At 46.0% G+C, this 24251-nt stretch overlaps 2 protein-coding genes across 6 annotated transcripts; both read right to left on the reverse strand.

Moving 5' to 3' along the window:
* On the reverse strand, window positions 1–17341 carry POFUT2 (protein O-fucosyltransferase 2). 4 transcript variants are annotated; one of them, XM_021397800.1, is made up of 10 exons: window positions 17146–17341; window positions 16127–16377; window positions 14433–14577; window positions 13990–14100; window positions 13452–13544; window positions 7819–7885; window positions 4011–4136; window positions 3299–3479; window positions 1998–2121; window positions 1–1825 (listed from the first exon to the last, which is right to left on the reverse strand). In XM_021397800.1, the coding sequence occupies exons 1-10, from the start codon at window positions 17301–17303 to the stop codon at window positions 1672–1674; spliced, it is 1410 nt and encodes a 469-aa protein (XP_021253475.1). In that variant the 5' UTR covers window positions 17304–17341; the 3' UTR covers window positions 1–1671. The 4 variants fall into 4 exon arrangements, with proteins under 4 accessions (XP_021253475.1, XP_021253474.1, XP_021253476.1 ...); XM_021397799.1 differs by having other exon boundaries at window positions 13452–13550; XM_021397801.1 differs by lacking the exon at window positions 13452–13544.
* On the reverse strand, window positions 17288–19760 carry YBEY (ybeY metallopeptidase (putative)). 2 transcript variants are annotated; one of them, XM_021397804.1, is made up of 3 exons: window positions 19265–19748; window positions 17849–17917; window positions 17291–17425 (listed from the first exon to the last, which is right to left on the reverse strand). In XM_021397804.1, exons 1-3 carry the CDS (start codon window positions 19688–19690, stop codon window positions 17339–17341), a joined length of 582 nt encoding a protein of 193 aa, XP_021253479.1. In that variant the 5' UTR covers window positions 19691–19748; the 3' UTR covers window positions 17291–17338. The 2 variants fall into 2 exon arrangements, with proteins under 2 accessions (XP_021253480.1, XP_021253479.1); XM_021397805.1 differs by lacking the exon at window positions 17849–17917 and having other exon boundaries at window positions 17288–17425; window positions 19265–19760.

Here is a 24251-nt window from a genome sequence, read left to right on the forward strand (position 1 = left end):
TGCTAGAAAGCTTTTTATTTTTCTTAATGAATTGAGGTACTCCTTATATGTAAAATGCTACTATTGGTTTACACGGCACGCAGGGTAAATGAGAACACTTAGCTTCATGGGCAAAGGCACTGTTTAGAAATGCTTGGCTCCTCACTTAGTAACAAGTGAGAGTCAGCTGCTGCACAGTAACAAAATAAAAAGCTGGTAAAAACAGGAGAGCTGCTGCTACTGCTGTCTGAGACATCTTCGTGGCTGTCACTACAGTTGCACAGATGAAAGCAACCTCACTGTCTGGAAGAATCTATGAAATACCTGGTGCACGCTGTGTAAGGGTTATATCTATACTCCTCAAACCAAAGGAAAAAGCAAGCGAAAGGTCCACTAACAGAGAGGTAATCTAGTAAAACTGGATTTAGGAAACGTGCCTGCTTCACCTCTTGAAACCTCTCTCCTGGCCTATTTTTGAAAAAAAGTTTATCTTGCTTAACAGAGACGCACATTTGAAGCACAAAATGGAGCAGAATACTTTCCACCAGTCAATTCTGAGTAGCAGGAGACCGCACAAGCTAGAATTGGTTCTTACAAAGCTTTTCTCAAATGGAAGCTGCACTTTCCCTCTGGCTGGTGGTATAACACAGTGCTCCTCCCATGTACTACCAGCCAGCCATCTCCATCAGAGCACAGCACTATCTACAAGATTTCTGCTTTGTGTATAAACATCACTTTGAGGTCCAATGACCTTTATTCTGTTATTTTCCTCTGTTTGCTCACTTTTGAAAAATAAAAGCAGAAATGCAGGAAATTCCTTTGATGAACTAGCGGGACAATCCATTTAACTGACATGGAAACATGAAATGCCTTTCAATATGTTCCCTAGCAAAGCACCACAGTCTAGTGACTGTGTCTAGTAACTAATCTCTGTTAGTTGAACAGCTGAGTAATACTCAAAAGATATGTGCATCAGTCTGACTGAACTGACCCTTCAAAGGATGAGGAAAAATTCCTTTGTTTCCTTCACCACCATACAAACCCAATCTTGGTGCCTCTCTTAGTACAGGCCCACTGAAATTGCTAGGAAAAGCAGTTGGTTCTCACACAGTATTATTACTGAGTACTGACTGCATCAAAAAAATTTGAATGTCCACAAATTACTATTTGAAAAGGAAAGATTTTCCTAGGGAACTGCAGAATTTGTGCACAATCTGCAACTCACATAGTGCATATGAGCTGTAGTTTTTGCAATCAGAGGCAAGCACTGAGCTTAACAAAAAATAATCAGGTAAAGACAGAAATGCAGTATTGACTACAGCTATGTTACATTTGTAGATGTTAAACTTTCATGCCCTTCTTCCCCAGTACTCCAAAGAGAACTTTGACTTAATTCACTATTTCAGAGCAAAGCTTTGCCTTTCAAATCTCCAGTGCAGTGTCTAGTGTTGTGTCCTGTCATCATAGTTACACTGAGAACTGACTCCCAGGTGTTTACCTTGTGCCCATCAGTGCCCAAATAAGAGGATAAATATTGCTCATGTTTTAAAGCCCAAACATCAAGTAAACAGCAAGAATCACAGAAGAAAGGTGAGGACTGAGTTCTAGTTTCATTGAAGGGATGTTCTTCCCCATAGACTTCCCTTTTTCTTTTGAGCTCACCAGTATAAAGTCCTTGGATTTCTCTGCATACTAGTATATAATTTTCCAGTGAGTTGGCTGCTCACAGTTTTTCTCTTTTTCACCACAAAATCGATTGTAAGTTGTTTTTGGATCAAATCCCAAGATCTCCCTTTCTTCATGAATCCGAAAGGAAAATGTTGAAACTGAGGTGCCTATAAAATACCTGTGAAAAAATCAGAACGGGTTTCTGAAGCTAATTCATTTTTCAAACACAAGTAACAGATTTCAGTCCAATGAATTTTAGTAAGAGATTTGTAAACAACTATATCTGGGTCAAAAACAATATTCATGTTTGTGACAGTAAAATTAGGCCCAAAGAAAAGCAAATTCACTACCTTGCATGTGCACAGATCCACTGGTCAATCACAGCCATTCCCCCATCTTTGTACAGTTCTAGCTCCTCCCAAGTAGGTTCAAACCTCACCATCTCAGGCACCAATTTCTTGAGCAATTCAATCTCTGAAACAGGGAAAAACAAACATTTATGTTAGAAAGTGCAATCTGCTGCTGTCATAAAATTTTAGTATTTAAAGAAACTTTGGGTGAACAGTTATAAAGCAAGCAAATCTGAAACCTAACGACAAACTGTACAACACATTTCACAAACTTTTATCAGAGTATAGTAAGCAAGGGTTGGAGTCAGTGAGTAAGACATGGTGCCAAGGTGGGTAAATCTTGCAGGTCAAGGAAACCTATGTGAGGTATAATGGACACAGCTACTAGTCTCCTTCTCACTCCTACAGGGAAACTGTAATGACAGCAAACCGAAGATAAGTTCACAGACACAGTTCCCTGCAGGGGTATTCTAACACTGTGTATTTAAACACATCCCTACATAGTACTGGAAAGGAGGTGCAACCCTGGGGGAACTCCCAGCGTTAGGAGACTTCACAGCCAGGGCCGCCCCAGATGGTTACTGAAGACAGACAAATGGGTGGCTGGGTAGAAGACTTCAGAAGTCTCTTCCCAACAGCATGCAAGACTCTCTAAAAAGCAAATTAAAAAGGTAGGGTGGAAGGAAGATGAAGAGGAACAGGCAAAGATAGCATGTTACTTATCGAATTCCCAATCTCCCATTGTAAAGACTGTCAGAGTTCCTGTAAGAAATGCCTAACAAATGTTCTGATATTGTAGTGGAAATGCTAAGTCATGGCATTGACTTAGCATTGAAATCATTGAAACAGCTACTGAGCACCTGTAGGAAAGCAGGACCAACCCAGGGGAGCTCAGGAGCACCTGAGTGACCAGAAGGGGTGGAGCCAGGATCCACCCCTTCCCAGATCTCATTTAAGAGTTGGCAGTGGAGGTAGGACATCTCTCTGGATATCTCTGCATACTTGAGGCCTTTTCAGGGTGAGCAGTTTCTTTCATTTATTTCTGTACCTACTGCTGTGGTGATTGAGTAAGTCCTTACTCACTGCAGCCTGGGATCTTGCAGCTTTACTGTGATTGTTGTGCTTTCCCTCGCGTTACAGATACCAACTACTGATGTTTGAAGGAAACAGCTAGCTGTCCAATCCTGTTCAATTCCCTGTTTAATGATGGAGGCATATGAACCTGTATAAAGGTTGTTTATAAAAAATGGTGCTGCACTCATTCTCAGAAGTCATCAATTCTAAAATGATTATCTGCCTACCATCCTCAACAGCATCAGTGGCTATGAAAACTTTTTCAAGTTTATGCATTTCCAAGAGGCTGTGGATCTTCTTTACTGCTCCGTGCAGGGAAGGCACATCTTCTCTGTGACCCCAGATGAAATCTTTCCTTCTGAGATGAACCCCAAGGTATGGACCACCTAGAGCTGTGCCCATCTTAACCTAAGAGAGAAAGATCGATATACTTTAAGAGTGCTATTATTCATTCACACTATAAAGAGCTGGGAATTCTAATGCATAATCTCTGCATAAGGCATTGAATTACTGAAGATGCAGAAAGTAATTCTAAGGCATCAATTTATAGTGTTTTGATTTTCAGAGGCCTGCATCGTACAAGAGAAATCAAGGTACAAAATCTCTGTAAGCAAAGAATGCTCTCCTTGTCCAAACCCCCAACTGGCAGTTTGCAGCTGAACTTTACGACCAAACATGATGCTGAACACAAGAAGAAATCTAAGTTTCCTGTAGTGAAACGAGAGTAACAGAAATCTAGCACCCAGATCAGCCAGCAATATCTCAACACCTTCCAGTAACTCATCTCACACAGAAGAGGAAAGAGTATGAAAAAACATGTCCACTGTGATCTGAGCAGAGAGTGAGGTTCATGCATATCTTCCAATATTCCCTGCAGTGTACAGCAAATAAAAACAATTTATTACATCCATTATGGGAAACTAACTGTTACAATTTTACCTTCATCTGTGACCAGTCCTCATTGTAATGAGTCCTGTCTGCCTCATCTGTGGATTGAAGGTACTTGTTTCTAAACTCATCTCCCGCTACACGGAGATGTTTAGCAAATACCATACTTCGACGGGTCTGTTGGAATAAGAGCAGATGCTGAATCAGAAAAAGGGAGAGTTAAAAATGACTAAGTGGAGATAGCTTCACATGCAAGGAGATCTCAGGATACTTTTCTACCATCTTTAAAGAAATCAACACTGGCCTTCTAATCTCATCCTAAGTCTTCTAGCAAAGCCTTCATATTAAGGGAGAATGTACATACTGTCTGCTGCAGAAGACTCATGCTATAGTTCAGGAATAGGCTTTCTCCCTCCTTTCTGTGTTATGTCAACACGTCATTCTGTTGAGTAAAGATATTAGGTACCTTACCCTAGATGTGATGAAGACACTATAGACATAATACCCAAAAAGCAGCAGAAATGTGCATACACAATCCATGGCAGTGGAATGCACTGTGGAAAACAATGAACAGTGTTGAATGCTACACCCCCATCAGACACCTCTAAACTTAATCCTGATAGGCTGTGCAGCTGTCATGTCATGTTTGGCACTTATGCAGTATGTGTGACAGGTTTTTTCTGGGCACAAAGCATTCCTCTGACAGCTGACATTCTGGATAAATACTCATTTTGCAAAGGTATATCCAAAAGAGAACACATGAATGTGTGAATCTCCACTGACACGCTTTCTAAAGTGGATGCTCTCTGTATTTGGTTACTCTGTTACATGGAGTATTTATTTCAAATTTGCGTGTATGATATTGTCCTTTCTAACTACATCCAAGTTGTGCTGCTTCTTCCTTTTCATCTGGAAAGAAATAAACAACAGAGACCCTTTTCAGAGGTGCGCTGAAAAGGACAAGAGGCCACAGGCCCAAGCTGCTGCAAGGCAACTTCTGTTTGGACATAAAGTAAAACTTTTTTTGGCAAGAGCAGCAAAGTTGTGGGTTGGGCCCCAGACAGGTGACAGATCTCCAGCGATGGGAACCTTCCACCCTCAACAGCACACAGCCCAGAACAATCAGATCTAGTTCTGGAGTGCAGCTGTCAAGGCAGGGCCAACTGGACACAAACCAGTCTAGATTTTTCTGTGATTCTAAGTTTGAGAAAACAAACAAAATCAGTTCCAGTTATGTTCTCTTTGTGAACGTGAATTGAATGAACAGTACAGATACTCTAATTCTCTGAGATCATCCTCCCAGTGTAGTAAAAACAAATACAAAAATACTGGATTTTGCCAAGGTATCCTTGGAGAAAGTTGTTTAGACCAGTTATTTTCAGGATACTCTGCTCCCTGACCTGGAAGTCTGGGATAGGGAGCAGAATAAACCACCCACAGTTCAGGAGGAAATAGTTAGTGACCTGGTACTCCTTGTGGAATGACACAAGTCCATAGGGTCAGATAAGATCCACCCAAGGGTGCTGACGGAGCTGGTGGAAATGACTGCCAAGCCACTTTCCAACATTTATCAGCAGTCCAGGAAAATGGGGAAGTCCCAGATGACTGGAGCCTTTCTAGCGTGACACTCGTCTACAAGAAGAGACAGCAGGAGAATCCAGGGAACTACAGGCCTGTCAGCCTGACCTCAGTGTCAGGGAAAGTTATGGAACACATCAGCTTGAGCACAATCACACAGCATCTGCGGGATGACCAGGGGATCAGGCCCAGCCAGCAAAGGCTCATGAAAGGCAGGTCCTACTTGACCAACCTGATCTTCTGACTGCCCCGTGGATGAGGGAAAGGCTGTGATGAAGTCTGCCTAGACTTTAGGGAAGCCTTTGACTCTGTCTCTCTGGGAAAGGCTGGCAGCCCATGGTTTAGACAGGTGTACTCTGCTGGGTAAAGAACTTGACAGAGAACCAGGCCCAGAGAGTGGTAGTGAATGGAGTTAAATCTAGCAGGTGACCAGTCATAAATGGTGTTTTTCAGGGTCAATAATGTGGCCAGCCACGTTCAGTATCTTTATTGATGACCTAGATGAAGAGATTGAGTGCACCCTCAGTAAGTTTGCAGATGACACCAAGTTGGGAAGAAGCGTTGATCTGCCAGGGGATAGGAAGGCCCTACAGAGGGATCTGGACAGGCTGGATCATGGGGCTGAGGACAATGGGATGAAGTTCAACATGACCAAGAGGTGAGTCCTGCACTTTGGTCACAACAACCCCAGGCAACATGACAGGCTATGGGCAGAGTGGCAATCTGCATGGAAGAAAAGGATATGGGGGTGTTAGTGGACAGCTGGCTGAACATGAGCCAGCAGTGTGCCCATGTGTCCAAGAGGGTGAGTAGTATCCTGGCTTGTACCAGAAAGTGCAGCCAGCAGGAGCAGGAAGTGATCATCCCTCTGTACTCAGTTCTGGTGAGGCTGCAGCTTGAGTGCTGCATTCAGTGTTGGGCCCCTCACTATAAGAAAGACAATGAGGCCCTGGAGCGTGTCCAGGGAAGGGCAATGAAGCTGTGAAGGGTCTGGAGCACAAGTCTTATGGGGAGTGGCTGAGGGAACTGGGATTGTTCAGTGTAGAGGAGAGGTGGTTCAGGGGAGACCTTATTGCTTTTTTCAGCTGCTTGAAACGAAGTTGTGATGAGGTGGGGTGTGAGCCTGTTCTCCCAGGTAACAGCGATAGGACCAGTATCTCCAAGTCCTTCTCTGCAGGACTACTCTCATTCCATCCACCACACAATCTGCAATGATAATGGGGATTGCCTCAACACAAGTATAGGATCTTGCACTTCATCTTGCCGAATTTCATGAGGTTCACATGGGCTGACTCCTGAAGCCTGTGAAGGTCCCCATTGCTGGCGTCCATTCATTTCCATTAATGTATCCATCAGATAGCAAGATTTATAAAGAACTTTAGAAGTTACTCAGAACGTTATTTAAAAATTATATACAAGAAAGAGTATTTTCCAGAAAATTTAATTACTGAGATGATCTTTAAAATGCCACTGTTCAGAAATGTGTGTTAATGGATCCATAAGGATCCACAATGTCTGCTTTTTCATGGCTATAAGTCAGGCTCAGAAGTGGTATGTGAGCCACATTTCTGTGCTTGGAAAGTCATTATCAATGTGAAATTCATAGTTATTAAACTACCGTTTGCTTAATTTCTGAAAAATATGCCATATACCAAGTGAACAGATAGATGTTTCTATATTAGAGAACTGAGATCTATGCAACTGGTTTCATAACATCATGAGAGAGAGCCACTTCCTCTTTGAAATTTAAATTATATCATGCACATCTTTCTGTTTTCCTATGGCTGAACCTTTACCTTTGTTATAATATTCTTAAAACTGCTCTCATAGGAATTATTTTACTAGACTCTTGGGTGGGATATCCCAAAGTGCTCAATGTTACCTTGAAACCTGTAGGAATTTTGCTATCAGACAGAAAGAGAGAGTGAGAAAGTTAGGATGATACTGAGCACTTTCAGGAACTCTTTTAAAACATCTCATCTTGAGGTTGACTAGAATCTACACAAAGGCAGTTCCGTTCTGGTAGCAGACATGTTGCATAGGGGAGGTCCTTCTAAACACAGCTCCCTACAGCTCTAGATCTTCGGGGAGAAAACATGAAGACACATTAATCCACAGCAGCCTGAAGACCACCTTTAGCAAATGCTGCTGAAAAACAAGTTACTTTCAAGAAAAAAAGAAACAAGGCAAAACAGAAGCAGGTATTGGTCACAGAATTTTTTTTTTTTTTTTCATCAAAACCAAGAAGAAAATCTAGAGAAGCTAACTGCAGAATACTCACATTCCAATAATCTTTCCCTCCATAGTGGTCATGAAGAAGGTTTTCAGCTCTGTCCAACATCACCGACCTATTAAAAATTGTAAAATTGAGAGTAGTTCCCTTAGGAACAGAATTCACATTATGACGTTTCTTTATACAGATGTCAGAATAAAGCACGGCCTATGATCTATTTGGAAATAGAGTACAGGGAATGAGAGTTAGGGTGCCAACCTATGATGTATAAAGCAAATTGTGACACAGACCCTGCTGAGGAGAGAATAGAATCATGGCGTTGTGTGTTGCTGCTCTCTTCCTTAATAAATGTTACTCTTCAATGTGATAATTAGACACAAACAAGCAATTACAATCCCTTGCACAGTCCTTAGAGTAGCTGCTACTGGAGAAATAAGACTGCCAACAGAGAGAGTGATCCAAAGGGGAGAAGTAAGCTGTGATAAGACACTCACACTGACAGCAGTTGAGAGCTTCTTTGCACTCACAAGAGAAAAACCAGAGAAGGTGGTTTCCATTTGTGCAATAAAGCACCCTACAGTAAACAAACAGATTTAAGAATATACAGATGCTAGAAAAGCATATTAGTAAAAAAGAAGAAATTTTAAATTGATTTTTTTTCACTGACATGAAAACAGCCTATGTCTTCCATAAGTTCTTTGTATACTGGAAACTTAACTGCAATGTCCAAGTTCTATGAAGCAGAGAAGATTTTGTGAGTTTTGAGCATCCAAGAATATACAGGATGTAGACTTGTTGGGTGCTCTGAGCGTACTGAGTATGAGTGAACATACAAAAAAATGCTTCTGCAGAAGGGGATCAAAGTTATTATCTGGATTTTCTTCTACTTAAAATGAGAGCAAATAACCCATCAACTTTAGATTAACTCTGTTGCAAATCAGCTAGGCACTTGCACATACAACTACAAAAAAGATCTGGAAAATAAACTATAGACTGTGGTGGTGGAGAAAAATCACTGCATTTAACAGGAAGCTTAGAGGTGATTCAGATTAATAATCTGGCCAAACAAAAGCTACTACAGTTAAATTCAACTTTTAAAAGGGGATCTATACGAAAATAAGGAAGTTGTGCTGAAGTGAAGACAACTGAAAGGCTCACAAGCTCCATGGGGTTAACAGAAAAAAAAAACCTGTAAGGAAAGCTATAAAATAATTTTGGCAACAAGAAACAAAGGGCTTCAGTTAAATGAAAACATTTAGACATGATAACATCTTAAGAGAAAATATGATTTTTTTCGTAGCTATGTGCTAGGTGGAGTAGCTGGGAAGATCCCATGCCAGAACTTCTTTTCACAGCAAACTCATCAGAGGATACATTGAACCAAAGTGTCCATAGGGAGTCTCTAGCTGCAGGACAGCTAGAGCAAGTGAACTAACATATGGCCAAGCCATTCACCCAAGGGTGAAGCAGCAGTGCTTTCAATTCTTGCTTAAACTGCTTCAGTATCAGAGGCCCACGACAACGCCAATCTGATGTTAATCTTCTGAAAACACACTTTAGGGAGGCCTGGGATGCAACATAGTGGTAAGCTAGATGTCAGTATTGGACAACTTAGTAGCAACTATTACAAAAACACAAATGGATAACTAGATAAAATGAATTGGTGAAAAAGGACCTCTGAATTTGAGAACGTGCACTTTGGACAGGATAAGCCTCCATGTACATGCAGACTGGGGGAGGAGAGTCTAGAGAGCAGCCCTGTGGAAAGGGATCTGGGGTTTCTGGCTGATGGTGAGTTGAACCTGAGCCAGCAGTGTGCCCTGGCAGCCAGAAGAGCCAACTATACCCTGGGGTGCACCAGACCCAGCACTGCCAGCCGGGCAAGGGAAGGGACTGTCCTCCTGGTGCGGCCTTATCATGAGCACTGGGGCAAGGTTGGGTGCCACAGTATGAGAAGGACACAAAGCTATTGGAAAGCATCCAAAGGAGGGCTGCAAAGATGGTGAAGTGTCTGGAGGGCAAGGTGTGTGAGGAGTGGGTAAGGTCCCTTGGTTTGTTCAGCCCAGAGCAAAGGAGGCTGAGGGGAGGCCTTATGGCAGCCTAAAGCTTCCTCATAAGCAGGGCAGAGGGACAGGCACTGATTTGAACTGGTCGAGAGCAGTGGCCAATGGCTCCATGTCTGGATGGAGATCAATGATGAATGGTGTCCATCAGGGGTCAGTACTGGGACTGACATTCTTTAATATGTTCATTAATTACATCGACAGTGGGATTGACTGTGCCCTCAGCAAATCTGGGGATGACACCAAGCTGTGTGATATGGTCAATGTGCCCGAGGGACAGGGTCTCATCCTGAGAGATGACGACAGGCTGAGCACTGGGCCCAGGAGAACCCCATGAGGCTCAACAATGCTCAGTGCAAGGTCAAGCACCTGCGTCGTGGCAACCCCCACCATCAGTACAAGCTGGGGGATGTAAGGATGGAGTACAGCCCTGCCAAAAATGGACCTGGGGGTACTGGTGGATGGCAGCTGGACATAAGCCAGCAGTGTGCCCTCACAGCCCAGAAAGCCAACTGTATCCTGGGCTGCTTCAAAAGCAGTGTGGCTAGCAGGGCAAGGGAGGGGATCTGCCCCTCTGCTCTGTGCTGCGAGACCTCACCTGGAGTGCTGCGTCCAGATGTGGAGTCCTCAGTACAGGAGAGATGCGGACCTGTTGGAGTGCGCCCAGAGAAGGGCCACAGAAAATGCTCCAAGGGATGGAACGCTTTCCCTGAGAGGACAGGCTGAAAGAGTTGGGGCTGTTTAGCATGAAGAAGAGAAGGCTCTGGGGAGACCTGAGAGTGATCTTTTAATATCTAAAGGGAGGCTATAAGAAAGAAGGGGACAGACTCTTTAGCAGAGTCTGCTGTGACAAGACAAAGGGAAATTATTTCAAACTGAAAGAGGGGAGATTTAAACTAGATATAGGGAAAAAGTTTTTTTCTACAATGAGGGCAGTGAAGCACTGGCACAGGTTGCCCAGAGAGGTGGTGGGTGCCACATCCCTGGAGACATTCATGGTCAGGCTGGACCTGATGTAGCTGTAGATGTCCCTGTTCCCTGCAGGCAAGTTGGACTAGATGGCCTTTTATGGCTCCTTCCAACTCAAACAAATCTATGATGATTCTATAATCTCTGCTCTTCAGCAACAAAGACAGGACCAGAGGCTCTGCACCAGAGGCGGTGGGCATGGAACAGGCTGCCCAGGGCAGTGGCCATGGCCCCACGCTGCTAGAGCTCAAGGAGTGTTTGGACAACACTCTTAGACACAAGGTTTAATTTTTTTAGGTAGTCTTGTGTGAAGTTAGACTCAATGATCCTTGTGGGTCCCTTCCAAATTGCAATGTTCTACAGTTTTCTGAACAGAGTACTCCAAATAAATAATCAAGCATGCAAGTAAGGTAAGCCTCACTGATATCGTGTACTGGGATTTCCTGAGAGTGTTCATTCAAGATTTTTAAGAAAACAACTATGCTACAGGATGCCAGGAAATTGCATGGCTTAAAGAATTGTTTATAGACAGGGATAAATGTCTAGCTCTCATTGCAGCAGGTCACAAGTGGAAGGAATCTGCTCTTCACCACATTTCTAAAAAAAAAAGCCTAGAAAAGACTGTGAACATTAGGGTGATGAGCTTGCTGATCATGTTAAATTATTAACAGCAGCAAAGGCAATGGTCTACTCTGAAGAATTACAGAAGTTTGGTGACTAGCCAATAAAATGGAAAATGAAATCTGATCACAGAATCATAGAATGGTTTGGGTTGGAAAGGACCTTAGAGAACATCTAGTTCCAACCCCCCTGCTATAGGCAGGGACACCTTCCACTAGACCAGGTTGCTTGAAGCCCCATCCAGCCTGCCCTTGAACATCTCTAGGGAGGGGGCAACCTTAACTTCTCAGAGCAACCTGTTCCAGTACCTCACCGCCATCACAGTCCAGAATTTCTTCTTAATATCTAGTCACAGTCTACCCTCTTCCAGTTTGTAGCCATTTTTCCTCATCCTGTTGCTACATGCCCTTATAAAAAGTCCCTCTCCAGCTCTTCTGTGGGCCCCCTTCAGGTACTGGAAGGCCTCTGTAAGGTCTCTGTAAGGTCTAAGATATGAGGGCTCAGTAGTGCAATGTAAATGTCAAGATAACACGCACCTGAGCTCAAGAGAGAACTAGTATATTAGGAATTAGATGAAAAACTGAACATGAGGCAGCAGTGTGCTCTTGCAGCCCAAAAGGCCAACAGTATCCTGAGCTGCATCAGAAGAGGGGGGGCCAGCAGAGTGAGGAAAGTGATTGTCCCCCTCTACTCTGCCCTTGTGAGGCCCCATCTTGGGGCCTCTGCATCCAAGTCTGGGGTCCCCAGCACAGGAAAGATGTGGAGCTTTTTGAGAGGGTCCAGAGGAGGGCCACGAAGATGATCAGAGGGCTGGAGCACCTCTCCTATGGAGACAGGCTGAGGGAGCTGGGCTTCTTCAGTCTGGATAAGAGAAGGATCCGGGGAGACTTCATTATGATTTTTCAGTAGTTAAAGGAACATTACAAACAGGAGAGAAATCAACTTTTTACATGGTCTGACAGATACAGGAAAACAGGGAATGGTTTTAAACTAAAGGAGGGGAGATTTAGATTAGATCTCAGGGGGATGTTTTTCACTGAGAGGGTGGTGAGGTGCTGGAACACAATGCCCAGAGATGCTGTGAGTGCCCCATCCCTGGAGGTGTTTAAGGCCAGGCTGGATGGGACCCTGGGCAACCTGATCTAGTATTTGATCTAGCAATTGGCAGCCCTGCCTGTGGCAGGGTGGTTGGAACCTCTTCAAGGTCTCTTCCAACCTAAGCTATTCTACGACTCTATGAATTACTGGAAAAAGAAGAGAGTGCTAAACAGAGAATGTCATTATACCACTATGTAATGGTTTAATCCACACACTGTGTGCAGGATCTAGTTGAAATGTAAAGGTTCAGAAAATGGCAGTGAGAATGACTAAAGGCACAGAATGACTTTCACATGAACAGGCTATGCCTCTTCACACTGCAGAAGAGACAACCGAGAGAGAATATGGTAGATTTATAAAATTGTGCATGGCATGCAGGTGAATATGGAAGAGCTGTTTATTCATTCTCTTCCGCTACATGATCTAGTGGACATTTGATAAAAATTGCAGGTGGGAGTTCAATAGGAAACAGATTTTTATATGATGCACAATTAACTGCAGGTATACGTATATAGACTTTTATGGATTATTTTATACAGATTCCTGCTTTCACTGGCAAATATTGCAGTTTACCTTCTACAAACAGAACAACAATGCCACTGAAGAACAGGATTTTGCTTACTCTGCTCCCAGCAGGAGGTACTACAGATCTCACTGCTCTGCCAAGGGGAACTTTCATCTAATTTCCAGTTAAACTGTATTGATGTCATACATTTGGCCGTATTTTTTCTCATGGCAAAACTACATTTCATCTTACACTTCATCTTACACGGCTTGTGGCTGTCCTATGGATTTATCCCCAGATAAATAATAGATAATAGAATTATTATTGAATTATCACAGACAGTGATTATTTCCTTTTTCTGCTCTACCCTGTACTCCAGTAGCTTCTGCTTTGCTATAACTTCTTCAGTCATTACAGGGTCATACCTTTCTGGAAATGCTCTGCTACTGGGACAATGTAAGCATACTCCATTCCTCATATGAGAGTTTCCCTCTCCTCTCATCATTCTAGTGGCATCTCTGCATCTCAGAACAGAAAGACAAAACATGCTTTCTATAAATGCAGCTCATACTAATGGGGATTGATGTCACATGAGCTCAGGCACTGTTTCTTCTGATCCAAGATGAGGACTTGGGATACGTTGTATTTACATTGCTCCCCCCCCCCCCCTTAACACAGCATTGAAGCATAAAGGAAGAAGAGGTAAACAAAGGGTAGCATGCACAGTTATCTACCTGAGAGAAAATTAGGAAGAGCTCAAGGCTATTTCCTCTTAGTTGTTAGCACTGCAGTTAAGTGTTTTCAGAGCATAAATTCTTTTTGTAATGATTTTAATGGACAATGGTAGCTTAGTGATGAAACATCACAATGAGACACAGCCTTTAAGTTCTCCCTGCTCTTCCCACCTAGCAATGGGCTTGTGGGCATGGGATACAGCAATACATAATAACACAAGCAACTCACTGTGCTGAGGTATTCTTCAGAAGGATGGGAGCTACAACAGAGGCAGATCCTTGAACAGACAAACAAGAGACATTCAGGGCCCGTGTTTCTTCATAACCCCAGAACCATCCCCTGAGAGAAAACAAAAGGTTTTGGTTCACAGGCTTGTATTTTAAATTAATGTCACACACAGAATGAAACAAATCAGCAGTACATGCTAGGAAGGTGATATATAAGGTAAAGAAAACAGACAGTTCCTTTATACTGTTTTTATGAAATAATGACTTTCTAAAATTATATTTTCTACTAACATTTTGATATTGATCAAGTTTTAGAAAGAAAATGAATCCAAAGCATTCAGAGACTCACAGACAACACTGCAACTAATCACACAAGTCTGTTCTATTAAAGTGGGTGAATTTCTCACAGAATAGAAGACAAGTGAAACAACTGCTAGATGTCACCTGTAGTACTGATGCTTGTCTTTGGAATACATAAGCTGATCAATGCAAGGCCTCTCATCTATTTTTTCTTCCCATGTTCCTTCATTCCATCCTTCCACGTAGCCTTGCAGGACGTAAATCTGCTCAATAAAGGGCCCACCTGACTCTAAGCAGAAAGTAAAGGAAAGTACTAATGAGCACGAAAAAAATCATTGTGACAAACATACATACTAGCATTACTTGCACTTAAAAATCTACTGGAAATAATAATATGATATTAGTCTCCCCCTTCCCTCTTTTCCCTTTTAAAAGGAAGAAAGTTCAGTGTGAGTTGAACACTGGTCAGGGGATGTGACAACCTGTTACTCCTACTCAGCTATGTGTGACTTAAAGCTCCAAACAGAAATGAATCAACACAAAAGTATAAATTTAAAAACTGGATAAAGCATACCTTTTGTAGAACAAAACCAAGCCTTCCTTCCAAGCCTTTGTTCAGCCCTCCACACGCTTTCTTTGTGCCTTTGTTTTCTATCATTTATGTGCAGTTCCTTTAGATTATTTTTTACCTTTTGATTCATGTAAAATTTGATTCCCTTCACAATCAGAGAAAGCACAAAGCACAGAGATTTTCAGTGCTGTGAGTAGCTGCTACAGGAAAAGTCTCCAGAAGCTCACACCCCTCTTACCCTTCCTCCCTCAAATTTCAGGGTTTAAAATTCTTCTGCCTGAAAAGGAGGGGAAAAGGATTCCTTCAGAGCCGTTTGCAGAGGTGTGACATTTGTGGTCTTTATTTCCCATGCTGATGAAGCCTGTGACACTTGCAAATTTTGCAACACGGCTGTTAACTCTACGTGGCATTCAATTCTAAAGAAAATGAAGCTGGGAGGAGTGGCTGACACAGCATGCTGTGCTGCCATTCAGCGAGACCTGGACAAGCTGGAGAGTTGGACAGAGAGGAACCCTATGGGGTTCAACAAGAGCAAGTATAGAGTCCTACACCTAGGGAGGAATAACTGCATACATCAGTACAGGTTAGGGGCTGACCTACTGGAATGGAGCCCTGCAGAGATGGCCCTGGGTGTCCTGGTGGACAAAAGGTTGGCCATGAGCCATTAGTGTGCCCTTCTGAGCAGGAGGGTCAAGGTGTGCACTACAAAGAGCATGGCCAGCAGGGTGAGGGAGGTAATACTCCCCTCTGCTCTGCCCCAGTGAGGCCACATTTAGAATACTATGTCCAGTTCTTGGCTCCCCAGTACAGGGAACTGCTGGAGAGAGTCCAGCAGTGGGCCACAAAGATGCTTGTGTCCTGGAGCATCTCCTGGCTGAGGACAGGCTGTGGGAGCTGGGGCTGTCCAGCCTGGAGAAGAAAATACCGAGAGGGGATCTTACTAACACTTATAAATATCTGAAAGGTGGGTGTCAAGAGGATGGAGCCAGGCTCTCTTCTTTGGTGCCCAGTGACACCACAAGGACCAATGGGACAAACTGCAACACAGGAAACTCCATTTGAACATGAGAAGGAAATTCCTTACTGTCAGAGTGACAGAGCACTGGTACAAGCTACCCCCAAAAGCTTTCTTCCCATTCCTCCTCATGCCATCTGCATCATTTTTTATTTCACATACACAAGGATAAAAGCACATGTGAAGATAAACTTCTAAAGAAAACACCTCCATGATTTAAACAAGTGTAGAATGCATTATTTCATACTTTACCTGCAAGGAACTGCTCATATTCAATGACAGGGATGTTCTTATTGAGGCTTGCGAGATCAAAAAACTCAGACCAAGGGATTCGGACCTGAAGGATATCAGGGCTCTGCCAGTGATAGAGACGTCCCCAGGGTGGCAGAACTAACACCCAATTTTCACTTTTCAGTAAAGTCTTTATAAGTGAAGCAATGCGAATATAGACATCTCTGCGAAGGTTGAACCCTTCAGGAGGATTTACATCATACAAAAGGTATCTGGAGAGAACAAAGCAACATCATAACTTCAGGAAGAATTCAAAACAATTACACAGGTTATTTTACCTCATGCACATGTGGTGCAACTCTACTGCAAGGGAAATTCTTCCTCTTTCATGAGTTTGTGCTATTCAGAAGATGGAAGGGAGTGGAGAAGGGGGAAGGCTGAGCAGTGCAGGCTGCACAGGCAGAGGAGACCACGGCATGCCCCAGTGGTGCAGGCAGGATGACCCCAAAGGGCTCTCCTCTTGTTGAAGGCCTTCCTGGCAGACATCATCAAAGCAGCTTGTGTCACAGGCCTCTTGTATGGCAAGGAGGACTCAGAAAGGACACCAAGCGAACACTCTGAGCATCTCATACACCCTGAAGAGTAATCTGTATGCAATGAGGGTGGTGAAATGACTGACAAGTCACTCAGGCTAACTCCTGTGACTCAAATACTGACAAAGGAGGACCCACTGAAGAGGGCCAGGGCAGGAAGGGTGAGTGTTCCCTGCCACCAGAAAGGCAAAACCAGTGTTGGCAGACAGAAAGGTTGAGATCCCAGGCAGCACCCAGAGCAAGAGAGCTATGATGGTGCTGCCTTCCAGAGACGACTCAAAACAATGGGGTGAACAAGGCTTTTGATATGCCCACAAACTCAGTTCCCAATGGTGCTGTTGGCTGCCATATCAGAATACCCACAGTCTGAGCAGAGGTAGTGAGGGAGGGGGCTCAGACCCAGGGGGACAGCACTGCCTGGGCCAGGGTGGTGGGGTTGCTCCTCACCGGGTGCGTGGTGCGGCAGAGGCAGCAGGCAGTGAGGTGGCAGCATGGCCAGCGCGGAGGGCAGCAGGCAGCGACTGGGCAGCAGCACGTGGTGGGAAGGCCAGAGCGGCCAGGCCCATCAGCAGTGGCATGAGGAGGCCAGGATGGTGTGCCGCCATGTCCGGGGTGGCCTGGTGGTGGCTCAGCCCCTCCCTCAGAAGAGGCCAGCAGTGAGGGGCCGGAGGCTGGTGCCTTCGAGCCGGTTCAGCTCCTCCAGGATTTCCTCTTCCTTCTGGTACATCTGTAGGAGGAGGGAAGAAGGGCTGAAACAGCTGCTGAATACCACAGGCCAGAGAGCAGAGCAAGGTATCGACACCTGTATGACAAGTAGCATGACCTCACCAACATGTGCCCCAGCTTGGCAGGGCTGTCCAGGATGGTGGCAGAGCCCTGGAACAGGCTGTCCAGAGAGGTGGTGGAGACTCCTTATCTGGAGATATTCAAATCCACTTGGACACTTCTCTGTGCAACCTCCTGTAGGGGTGGTTGCTTTAGCAGGGGGTTGGACTACAAGATCTCCAGAGGTCCCTTCCAGCCCCTAGAGTTCTGTGATGAACAGGACCTGGGGCCACTCCCTCCCATGAGATGTGATCAAGGGAAATCTTTTCAGCTTTCGTACAATTTGGGCACCATGCACCCTCCCAGGGCAAGCGCATTGTTGTACCTGTTGCCACTCCGCCTTTGTGTTATGCTGGTAGCCAAGCAAGTGACACAATCCATGGGCTACAGTCACCTGCGCAGAGAAGCAAGAACAGAGGGTAGATATTACAAACCTAACTCCCAACACTAGTCACAGCTTGCTGGTACAGGAGAGATCAGCAATGGGAGCAAAACACAGCTGCCACTGGTATCAGGCAGCTTGCTCTGCTGAGCCGTGCTACAAGCAGTGCCAGGACTAACCCTGCACCATTTCAGCAGCCCTTTTACCAGTGCCAAAGCCCCCCATTTCTCCAAAGTCTTGGGCTCCACTCACTGCTGTGGCAAGCAGCCACTGGCTGTGCACATGCTGAACTGAGACCTCAAGAGAGGTGGTGGGTGCAGGCAGTCTTCTGTCCTTCCTTTAGGGAAGCAGTGTGCAGCTGGAATCACTCACAAGTGTTACTTCAAATTAAATGAAATCAAACCCCCAGGTTTTTAATTAATCATAAAATCGTTTGAGATGAAGAGGATCTTTAAAGGTCACCTAGTCCAACTTCTCTGCAAAGACATCTACAACTACATCAGGTTGCTCAGAGCCCTGTACAGCCTGACCATGAATGTCTCCAGGGATGTGGCACCCACCACCTCTCTGGGCAACCTGTGCCAGTGCCTTGCTACCTTCATTGTAAAAAAACAAAAACAAAACAACAAAAAAACCAGCTTTTTCCTTATATACAATTTAAATCTCCCCTATTTCAATTTGAAGCCATTTCCCCTTCTCTCGTCACAAGAGACCCTGCTAAAGAGTCTGTCCCCTTCTTTCTTATAGCCTCCCTTTAGATATTAAAAGATCACTCTCAGGTCTCCCCAGAGCCTTCTCTTCTTCATGCTAAACAGCCCCAACTCTTTCAGCCTGTCCTCTCAGGGAAAGCGTTCCATCCCTTGGAGCATTTTCTGTGGCCCTTCTCTGGGCGCACTCCAACAGGTCCGCATCTCTCCTGTACTGAGGACTCCACATCTGGACGCAGCACTCCAGGTGAGGTCTCGCAGCACAGAGCAGAGGGGCAGATCCCCTCCCTTGCCCTGCTGGCCACACTGCTTTTGAAGCAGCCCAGGATACAGTTGGCTTTCTGGGCTGTGAGGGCACACTGCTGGCTTATGTCCAGCTGCCATCCACCAGTACCCCAGGTCATTTTTGGCAGGGCTGTACTCCATCCTTACATCCCCCAGCTTGTACTGATGGTGGGGGTTGCCATGATGCAGGTGCTTGACCTTGCACTGAGCATTGTTGAGCCTCATGGGGTTCTCCTGGACACACTACACGACCAGCTGGACGCTGCTCGAATCAAACTTCCACCTCCTGAAGCTGAAAACCAAAAAGAAGAATGCAAAGCCTCCTCACGTTGCTGCCCCAGCCTTGCCCCCAGGCCGCGAGGCTCACCGTCAGCACGCTCTCGAAGTCCTCCCCGCCGCGGCGGCACTGCTGCTGGATGAACTCCACCCCCAGGAAGATGTCCCCGAGGTTGTACTCGTCGCGGCTGCGCGGCCGCGGGAGCTCGCCGGGCGACACCCAGTGGTAGGGGAAGGACAGCACGTCGGTGGGCTCGGGGTGTCGCCGGTACGCGCCGTTCAGCCGCCTCATCAGCGCATCGCCGGCGCAGACCAACGCCACATCGAAGCGCGCGGCGCCCAGCGCATCCCGCAGCGCACAGACGGCGCGACGGAGAGCAACTCGGCGCAAAGGAACTGCACGCTGCGCGTTGCGGATCACCACGCTCATGGCGGCGGAACCCCGCCCGCTCGGCCTGCCCCGGACCGTCGGCGCGTGCGCGGGGCCGGCTCGACGCAGAGAGGAGAGGGCGGCCATGAATGCTGGGGGTCCGTTCCGCGGGCCTCCTGCCTTTCCGCCGCCGCCGCGCTTTGGGCAGGCCGCCGCGTTGCCCTTCGTCCCCGCGCCGCCCTACGGGCTGGGCCAGGCGGTGGGCAACGCGGGCTTTAGCTTCAAGCCGCCCACCAACCTGGGCGGCCTCCCGGCGCCAGGCGACGCGGCGGGCGGGGCCTTCGCGCAGCCCGAGTTCCGCTTCAAGGCGCCTGACGGCCCCGCCGCCTTCACCTTCTCGCCGCCTTTCGGCTTCGCGCCCGAGGCGGCGGGCCCCGAGCCGCCGGCCCCCGGCGGGAGCTTCTCCTTCTCGCGGCCCGCCCCGCCGCTCGGCCGCCCCGAGGACGGGGGCGTGCGGCCGCCGTCGAACGCGGGAGAGGAGGCGGGCGAGGCGGCGCCGAAGGGGCTGAAGCGGAAGGAGGAGCAGGAGCGATCGCCGCGGCGGATGGCGGCGGGCGGGCGGGCGGCGGCGCCGCCGGAGAAACGCGCAGTGCTGCTGAGCCGCCCCCGCGGCGGGGCTCTGTTCGGCCGCACGCTGCAGGAAGTGCTGCGCAGCCAAGGCCGTGAGCGCGTGGAGCCTGAGCGGGGCCCGGGCGAGGAGCCGGCGGCCGAGAGCCGGGAGGGGCCGTCCCCCACGCGTCTCGGGCTCGTGGACGGCGCTCCCGTCACCCCCGCACGCAGGGCCCGGGGTAGCGACAGCACCGAGAGCCTGGGCGGCGCGTCGCCGGGAGAGCTGACAGCCATCCAGTGCAAAAACGTCCCCGACTATCTCAACGATAGGACAGTGCTGGAGAAGCACTTCGGGCAATTCGTGAAAGTCCGCCGGGTCATGACCCGCAGGAATAAGAAGACGGCTGTCGTCCACTTCTTTGACCACGTGAGTGTTGGAGGCTGCCGGTGCGGGAGTGGGGGTTAACCTGAGCGCCCTAGCCTGGTGCAGGCTCAGGTTGGATATTAGAAAGAAGCTCTTCTCCAAAAGAGTGGTGAGGCATTAGAACAGGTGGCCTAGGCAGGTGGTAGAATCACTGTCTGGGAGGTGTTCGAGAAGAGGGTAATTGTGGCACTGAGGGACATGGTCAGTGGGGCATGGTAGGTTGACGGTTGGACTAGATGATCTTAGTGGACTTTTACAGCCTTAATGATTCTGTGATTAGTGTGCAGTTGAACATGGAACAGAAGCTTCTTGTTTCCTGGCTGTGGTCATGCATCAACCAAACCCAAAGCGATGCTGCTGCTTCTTTGCATGCTCCTAGTAGCATCAAGGGCGAGGTGATCTTTGCAGGGAGATCTGTTTGCTGGGAATGCCACTGCTTTGGTGAGGCCTATAGTCTCGTGTGCTCAACACTCTCTTAGAAAAGTAAGTTTTCATGGAAACCTGCCCAGCCCCACCAATTGCATGGATGCCTCAGGCAAGAGGTTCTGAAGCACTGGCAGCAGTGGCCCAGAGAGGTGGTGGATGCCCCATCCGTGGAGATGTTCCACGTCCCATCTGTGGTGACGTTCAAGGTCAGGCTGGACTGGGCTCTGAGCACCTGATCGAGCTGTGGGTGACCCTGTTCATTGTAAGGGAGATGGACTAGATGACCTTTAAAGGTCTCTTCCAACTCAAATTATTCTATGATTCTAGGCTGAAAGGCAGCGCCTAGAGTTCTGTGAGAATTGGTACATGTTTCTCCAGCAGAAGCTGTCTTGTGTTGTGCTAACAGGCTCTTGTGTTCTGCTTTGTTTTCTTTCAGGCCTCTGCAGCCCTTGCCAAAAAAAAGGCAAAAGAGTTGCACAAAGACATAGTGACGTTTTGGCAGAAGAAGAAAACAAGTAAGTCTTGCATTTCTTGATGTGATGAGCAGGTGATGTGTAGTACAGTGGGTAATGGCACAGGTATCAGGGAGAGAGGGGGAATATTTTAAAGCATGCCATTGTATACAGAATAATTTCTCTGCCTTCACAAACTGAGAATAGCTCCCAGGAAGCCTAGGAGCAGGAGGGGGCAATCCCCAGCCCTGTGCTTGAAATTAGAGCATAAGGAAATGCTAGTGCTGGCTGTTCACTCCCCAGGTGAATATTTGAATTGCCAAGTGCTTCCCTTTCATTCATACATACAATTGTATGGATGCTGAGTTTCTAGCTCTGAGTTCCTGGCTTGAGGATATGTTTCAGATGCCAGCAAAGTGAATGGCTTGCCAAAGCTTTGACCAGCCCAGAAACTTACCTTCACAGCAAGTGAGCAGCTGTGGAGTTGTTTTCCTGAGAAGAAATATCTCAAAGCAGCAGCTATAAAGATGATTTTGTCATGTTATTTTGACATTAAGGTCTACAGAAACCTGAATGGCAGTATTATGTAGTAACTAATCTGAGAGAGAGTGAGAAATCCAACTGGCTGAGAATTCATTCTTTTTCTTTTTGACTTAACTCTCAAAGAGGCATGTCAAGTCCAGCCTAAGCTTGGGATGTGTGAAATAAATTGTTGAAGTACCTCAGGAGCACTGAAAACATTATGACAATTGTAGTTTATGTTGTTAAAATGGATTAAGTACTAGGTGTCATAGTTTTCATGGTTTTTCATCTGTTTGTCGCGGAACTAGGCTGAGCCAGGCTGAACCATAACACCAGGTATTGACCTGTGAGCTATAACCCAAATTTGAAAGAATTAAAATTTGGTGACCAGACTTCATTTACTGGTGATTTGCTGAATAGTTGCATTTACTGCTTAGCAGTATTTTATTCAAGAATGTTTTTTCTTCATAGAACTCTGAGGCTAGCTAGCAATTAGTGTTCACTTGGAGAAACATCCAGTACAGGCTGTCCTGTAAGCATTGTATAAGTAGAATCATAGAATTGCTCAGGTTGGAAAGGACCTTCAAGATCATCAAATCCAACTGCAACCTAACCATACTGCCCTAACAACCCACTGCTAAATCATGTCCCTGAGCACCACATCCAAACGGTTTTTAAACACGTTCGGGGATGGTGACTCAACCACCTCCCTGGGGAGCCTGTTCCAGTGCTTAACAACCCTTTCTGTAAAGAAGTTTTTCCTGATATCCACCCTAAGCCTCCCCTGGCGCAACTTGAGGCCATTTCCCCTTGTCCTGTCACTTGTCACCAGTGAGAAGAGACCAACCCCCCTCTTGCTGCAATCACCTTTCAGATATTTGAAGAGAGCAATGAGGTCTCCCCTCAGTCTCCTCTTCCCCAGACTAAACAGCCCCAGTTCCTTTAGTCGCTCCTCGTAGGGCATATTCTCCAAGCCCTTCACCAGCCTTGTTGCCCTTCTTTGGGCCTGCTCCAGCACCTCAATGTCCTTAAGCGTCTCCTTATGTATGTGAGGTTGTAACTGAAAGAATATTATCAGAAAATAAAGCCAATTACTCACCACACCACCGGGGAGGGGGGACAAAAAGCTGTTGCAAAAATTATTTGCCAAGTACCTGCCTTGATGTTTGTATGTCACTTTAGGTCCAGCAAAAAGAGAATTTTCATCCAAGGAGAAGAAAGCAAGTGAAGATGAAGGAAGGCAAAGCAGTGAAGAGCAAAACTACCAGCATTCCCCTCTTCGAAAACCTTTAATAAGATCTTCTGCCAGCTCAGTAATGCCTGGTAGAAGGTATGTATGTGTGTTCTCTAAGAATCTGTCAGAGTGGATGGGGGAAAAGTGATCAGGGTGTGCTGAGTAGTGATGTTCTTATCAAGAGAGTGTGCTTCATCTATCTCCTGGCACACATTCATTTTAAACATGTGGCTTTTTGGCTGAATTGCAGTCACAAATCTTGCATTTTGTCAGAAGGCTACTTCTGACTGCTTATTAAGGCTTTTTATTTCTTCAGTCTGCATATTTTTGGAGGTTTTTTTTTTCTTTGTTACAACATGAGAAACAGCTATAACAGTAGAGCCCTAGTAAGGCCAAGCAGTGATTAACCGTGCTGGGTGGTCTTGATTAAACTGGCTTCTGAAGTGAGTGGTTTTATTTGTGGACAAATATGGCTCTGTGGAATAAGAGTCCTCTTTTTAGAGAAACTGGTAAGTTTGATCATTGTCTTTTTGTAGTTAGAGAATGGGCTTTGTACAAGAGACCTTCTGCTTTGTGCCAGGTGCTGAAACTGCAGGCTTCTTCTGTACCTTCTTCTGTAGCACCTTAATGGTTTGTCTAGTTTGACAATGGTTACTTGGTGTGCATTGTCAGACAAATATAAAATAAGTAATATGCCGTTCCTTGATTAGAAATGTTTTTCTGAGTCTTTGAACTTAGTCTCTCTTCTGAGCTAAATCTTTGAACAATCTCTGTTGCTATAGAAAATGTTCCTTTTTTCACAGTAAAGACTAGATAAGTTCCTAGATCAAAATCCAAGCTGCTGAGCCTTACAGTGATGCAAAAATGTTAGAGCAGCCATCAGTTTCTGTCCAGTTTCAGGTTCAGTAGTATCATTTCTGCTTTACAAAGATTGAGGCTTTGTACAAAGTCAAGCATGTCTGACTCCCAGTGCTAGCTTTAGCTCATTATGAGCTTCAGATATAGGTATATACTTTATTTACAAGAGAAGTAAACACAGTA

Source organism: Numida meleagris, chromosome 5, assembly GCF_002078875.1.
Source record: "Numida meleagris isolate 19003 breed g44 Domestic line chromosome 5, NumMel1.0, whole genome shotgun sequence".
In the NCBI taxonomy this organism is placed as follows: Eukaryota; Metazoa; Chordata; class Aves; order Galliformes; family Numididae; genus Numida; species Numida meleagris.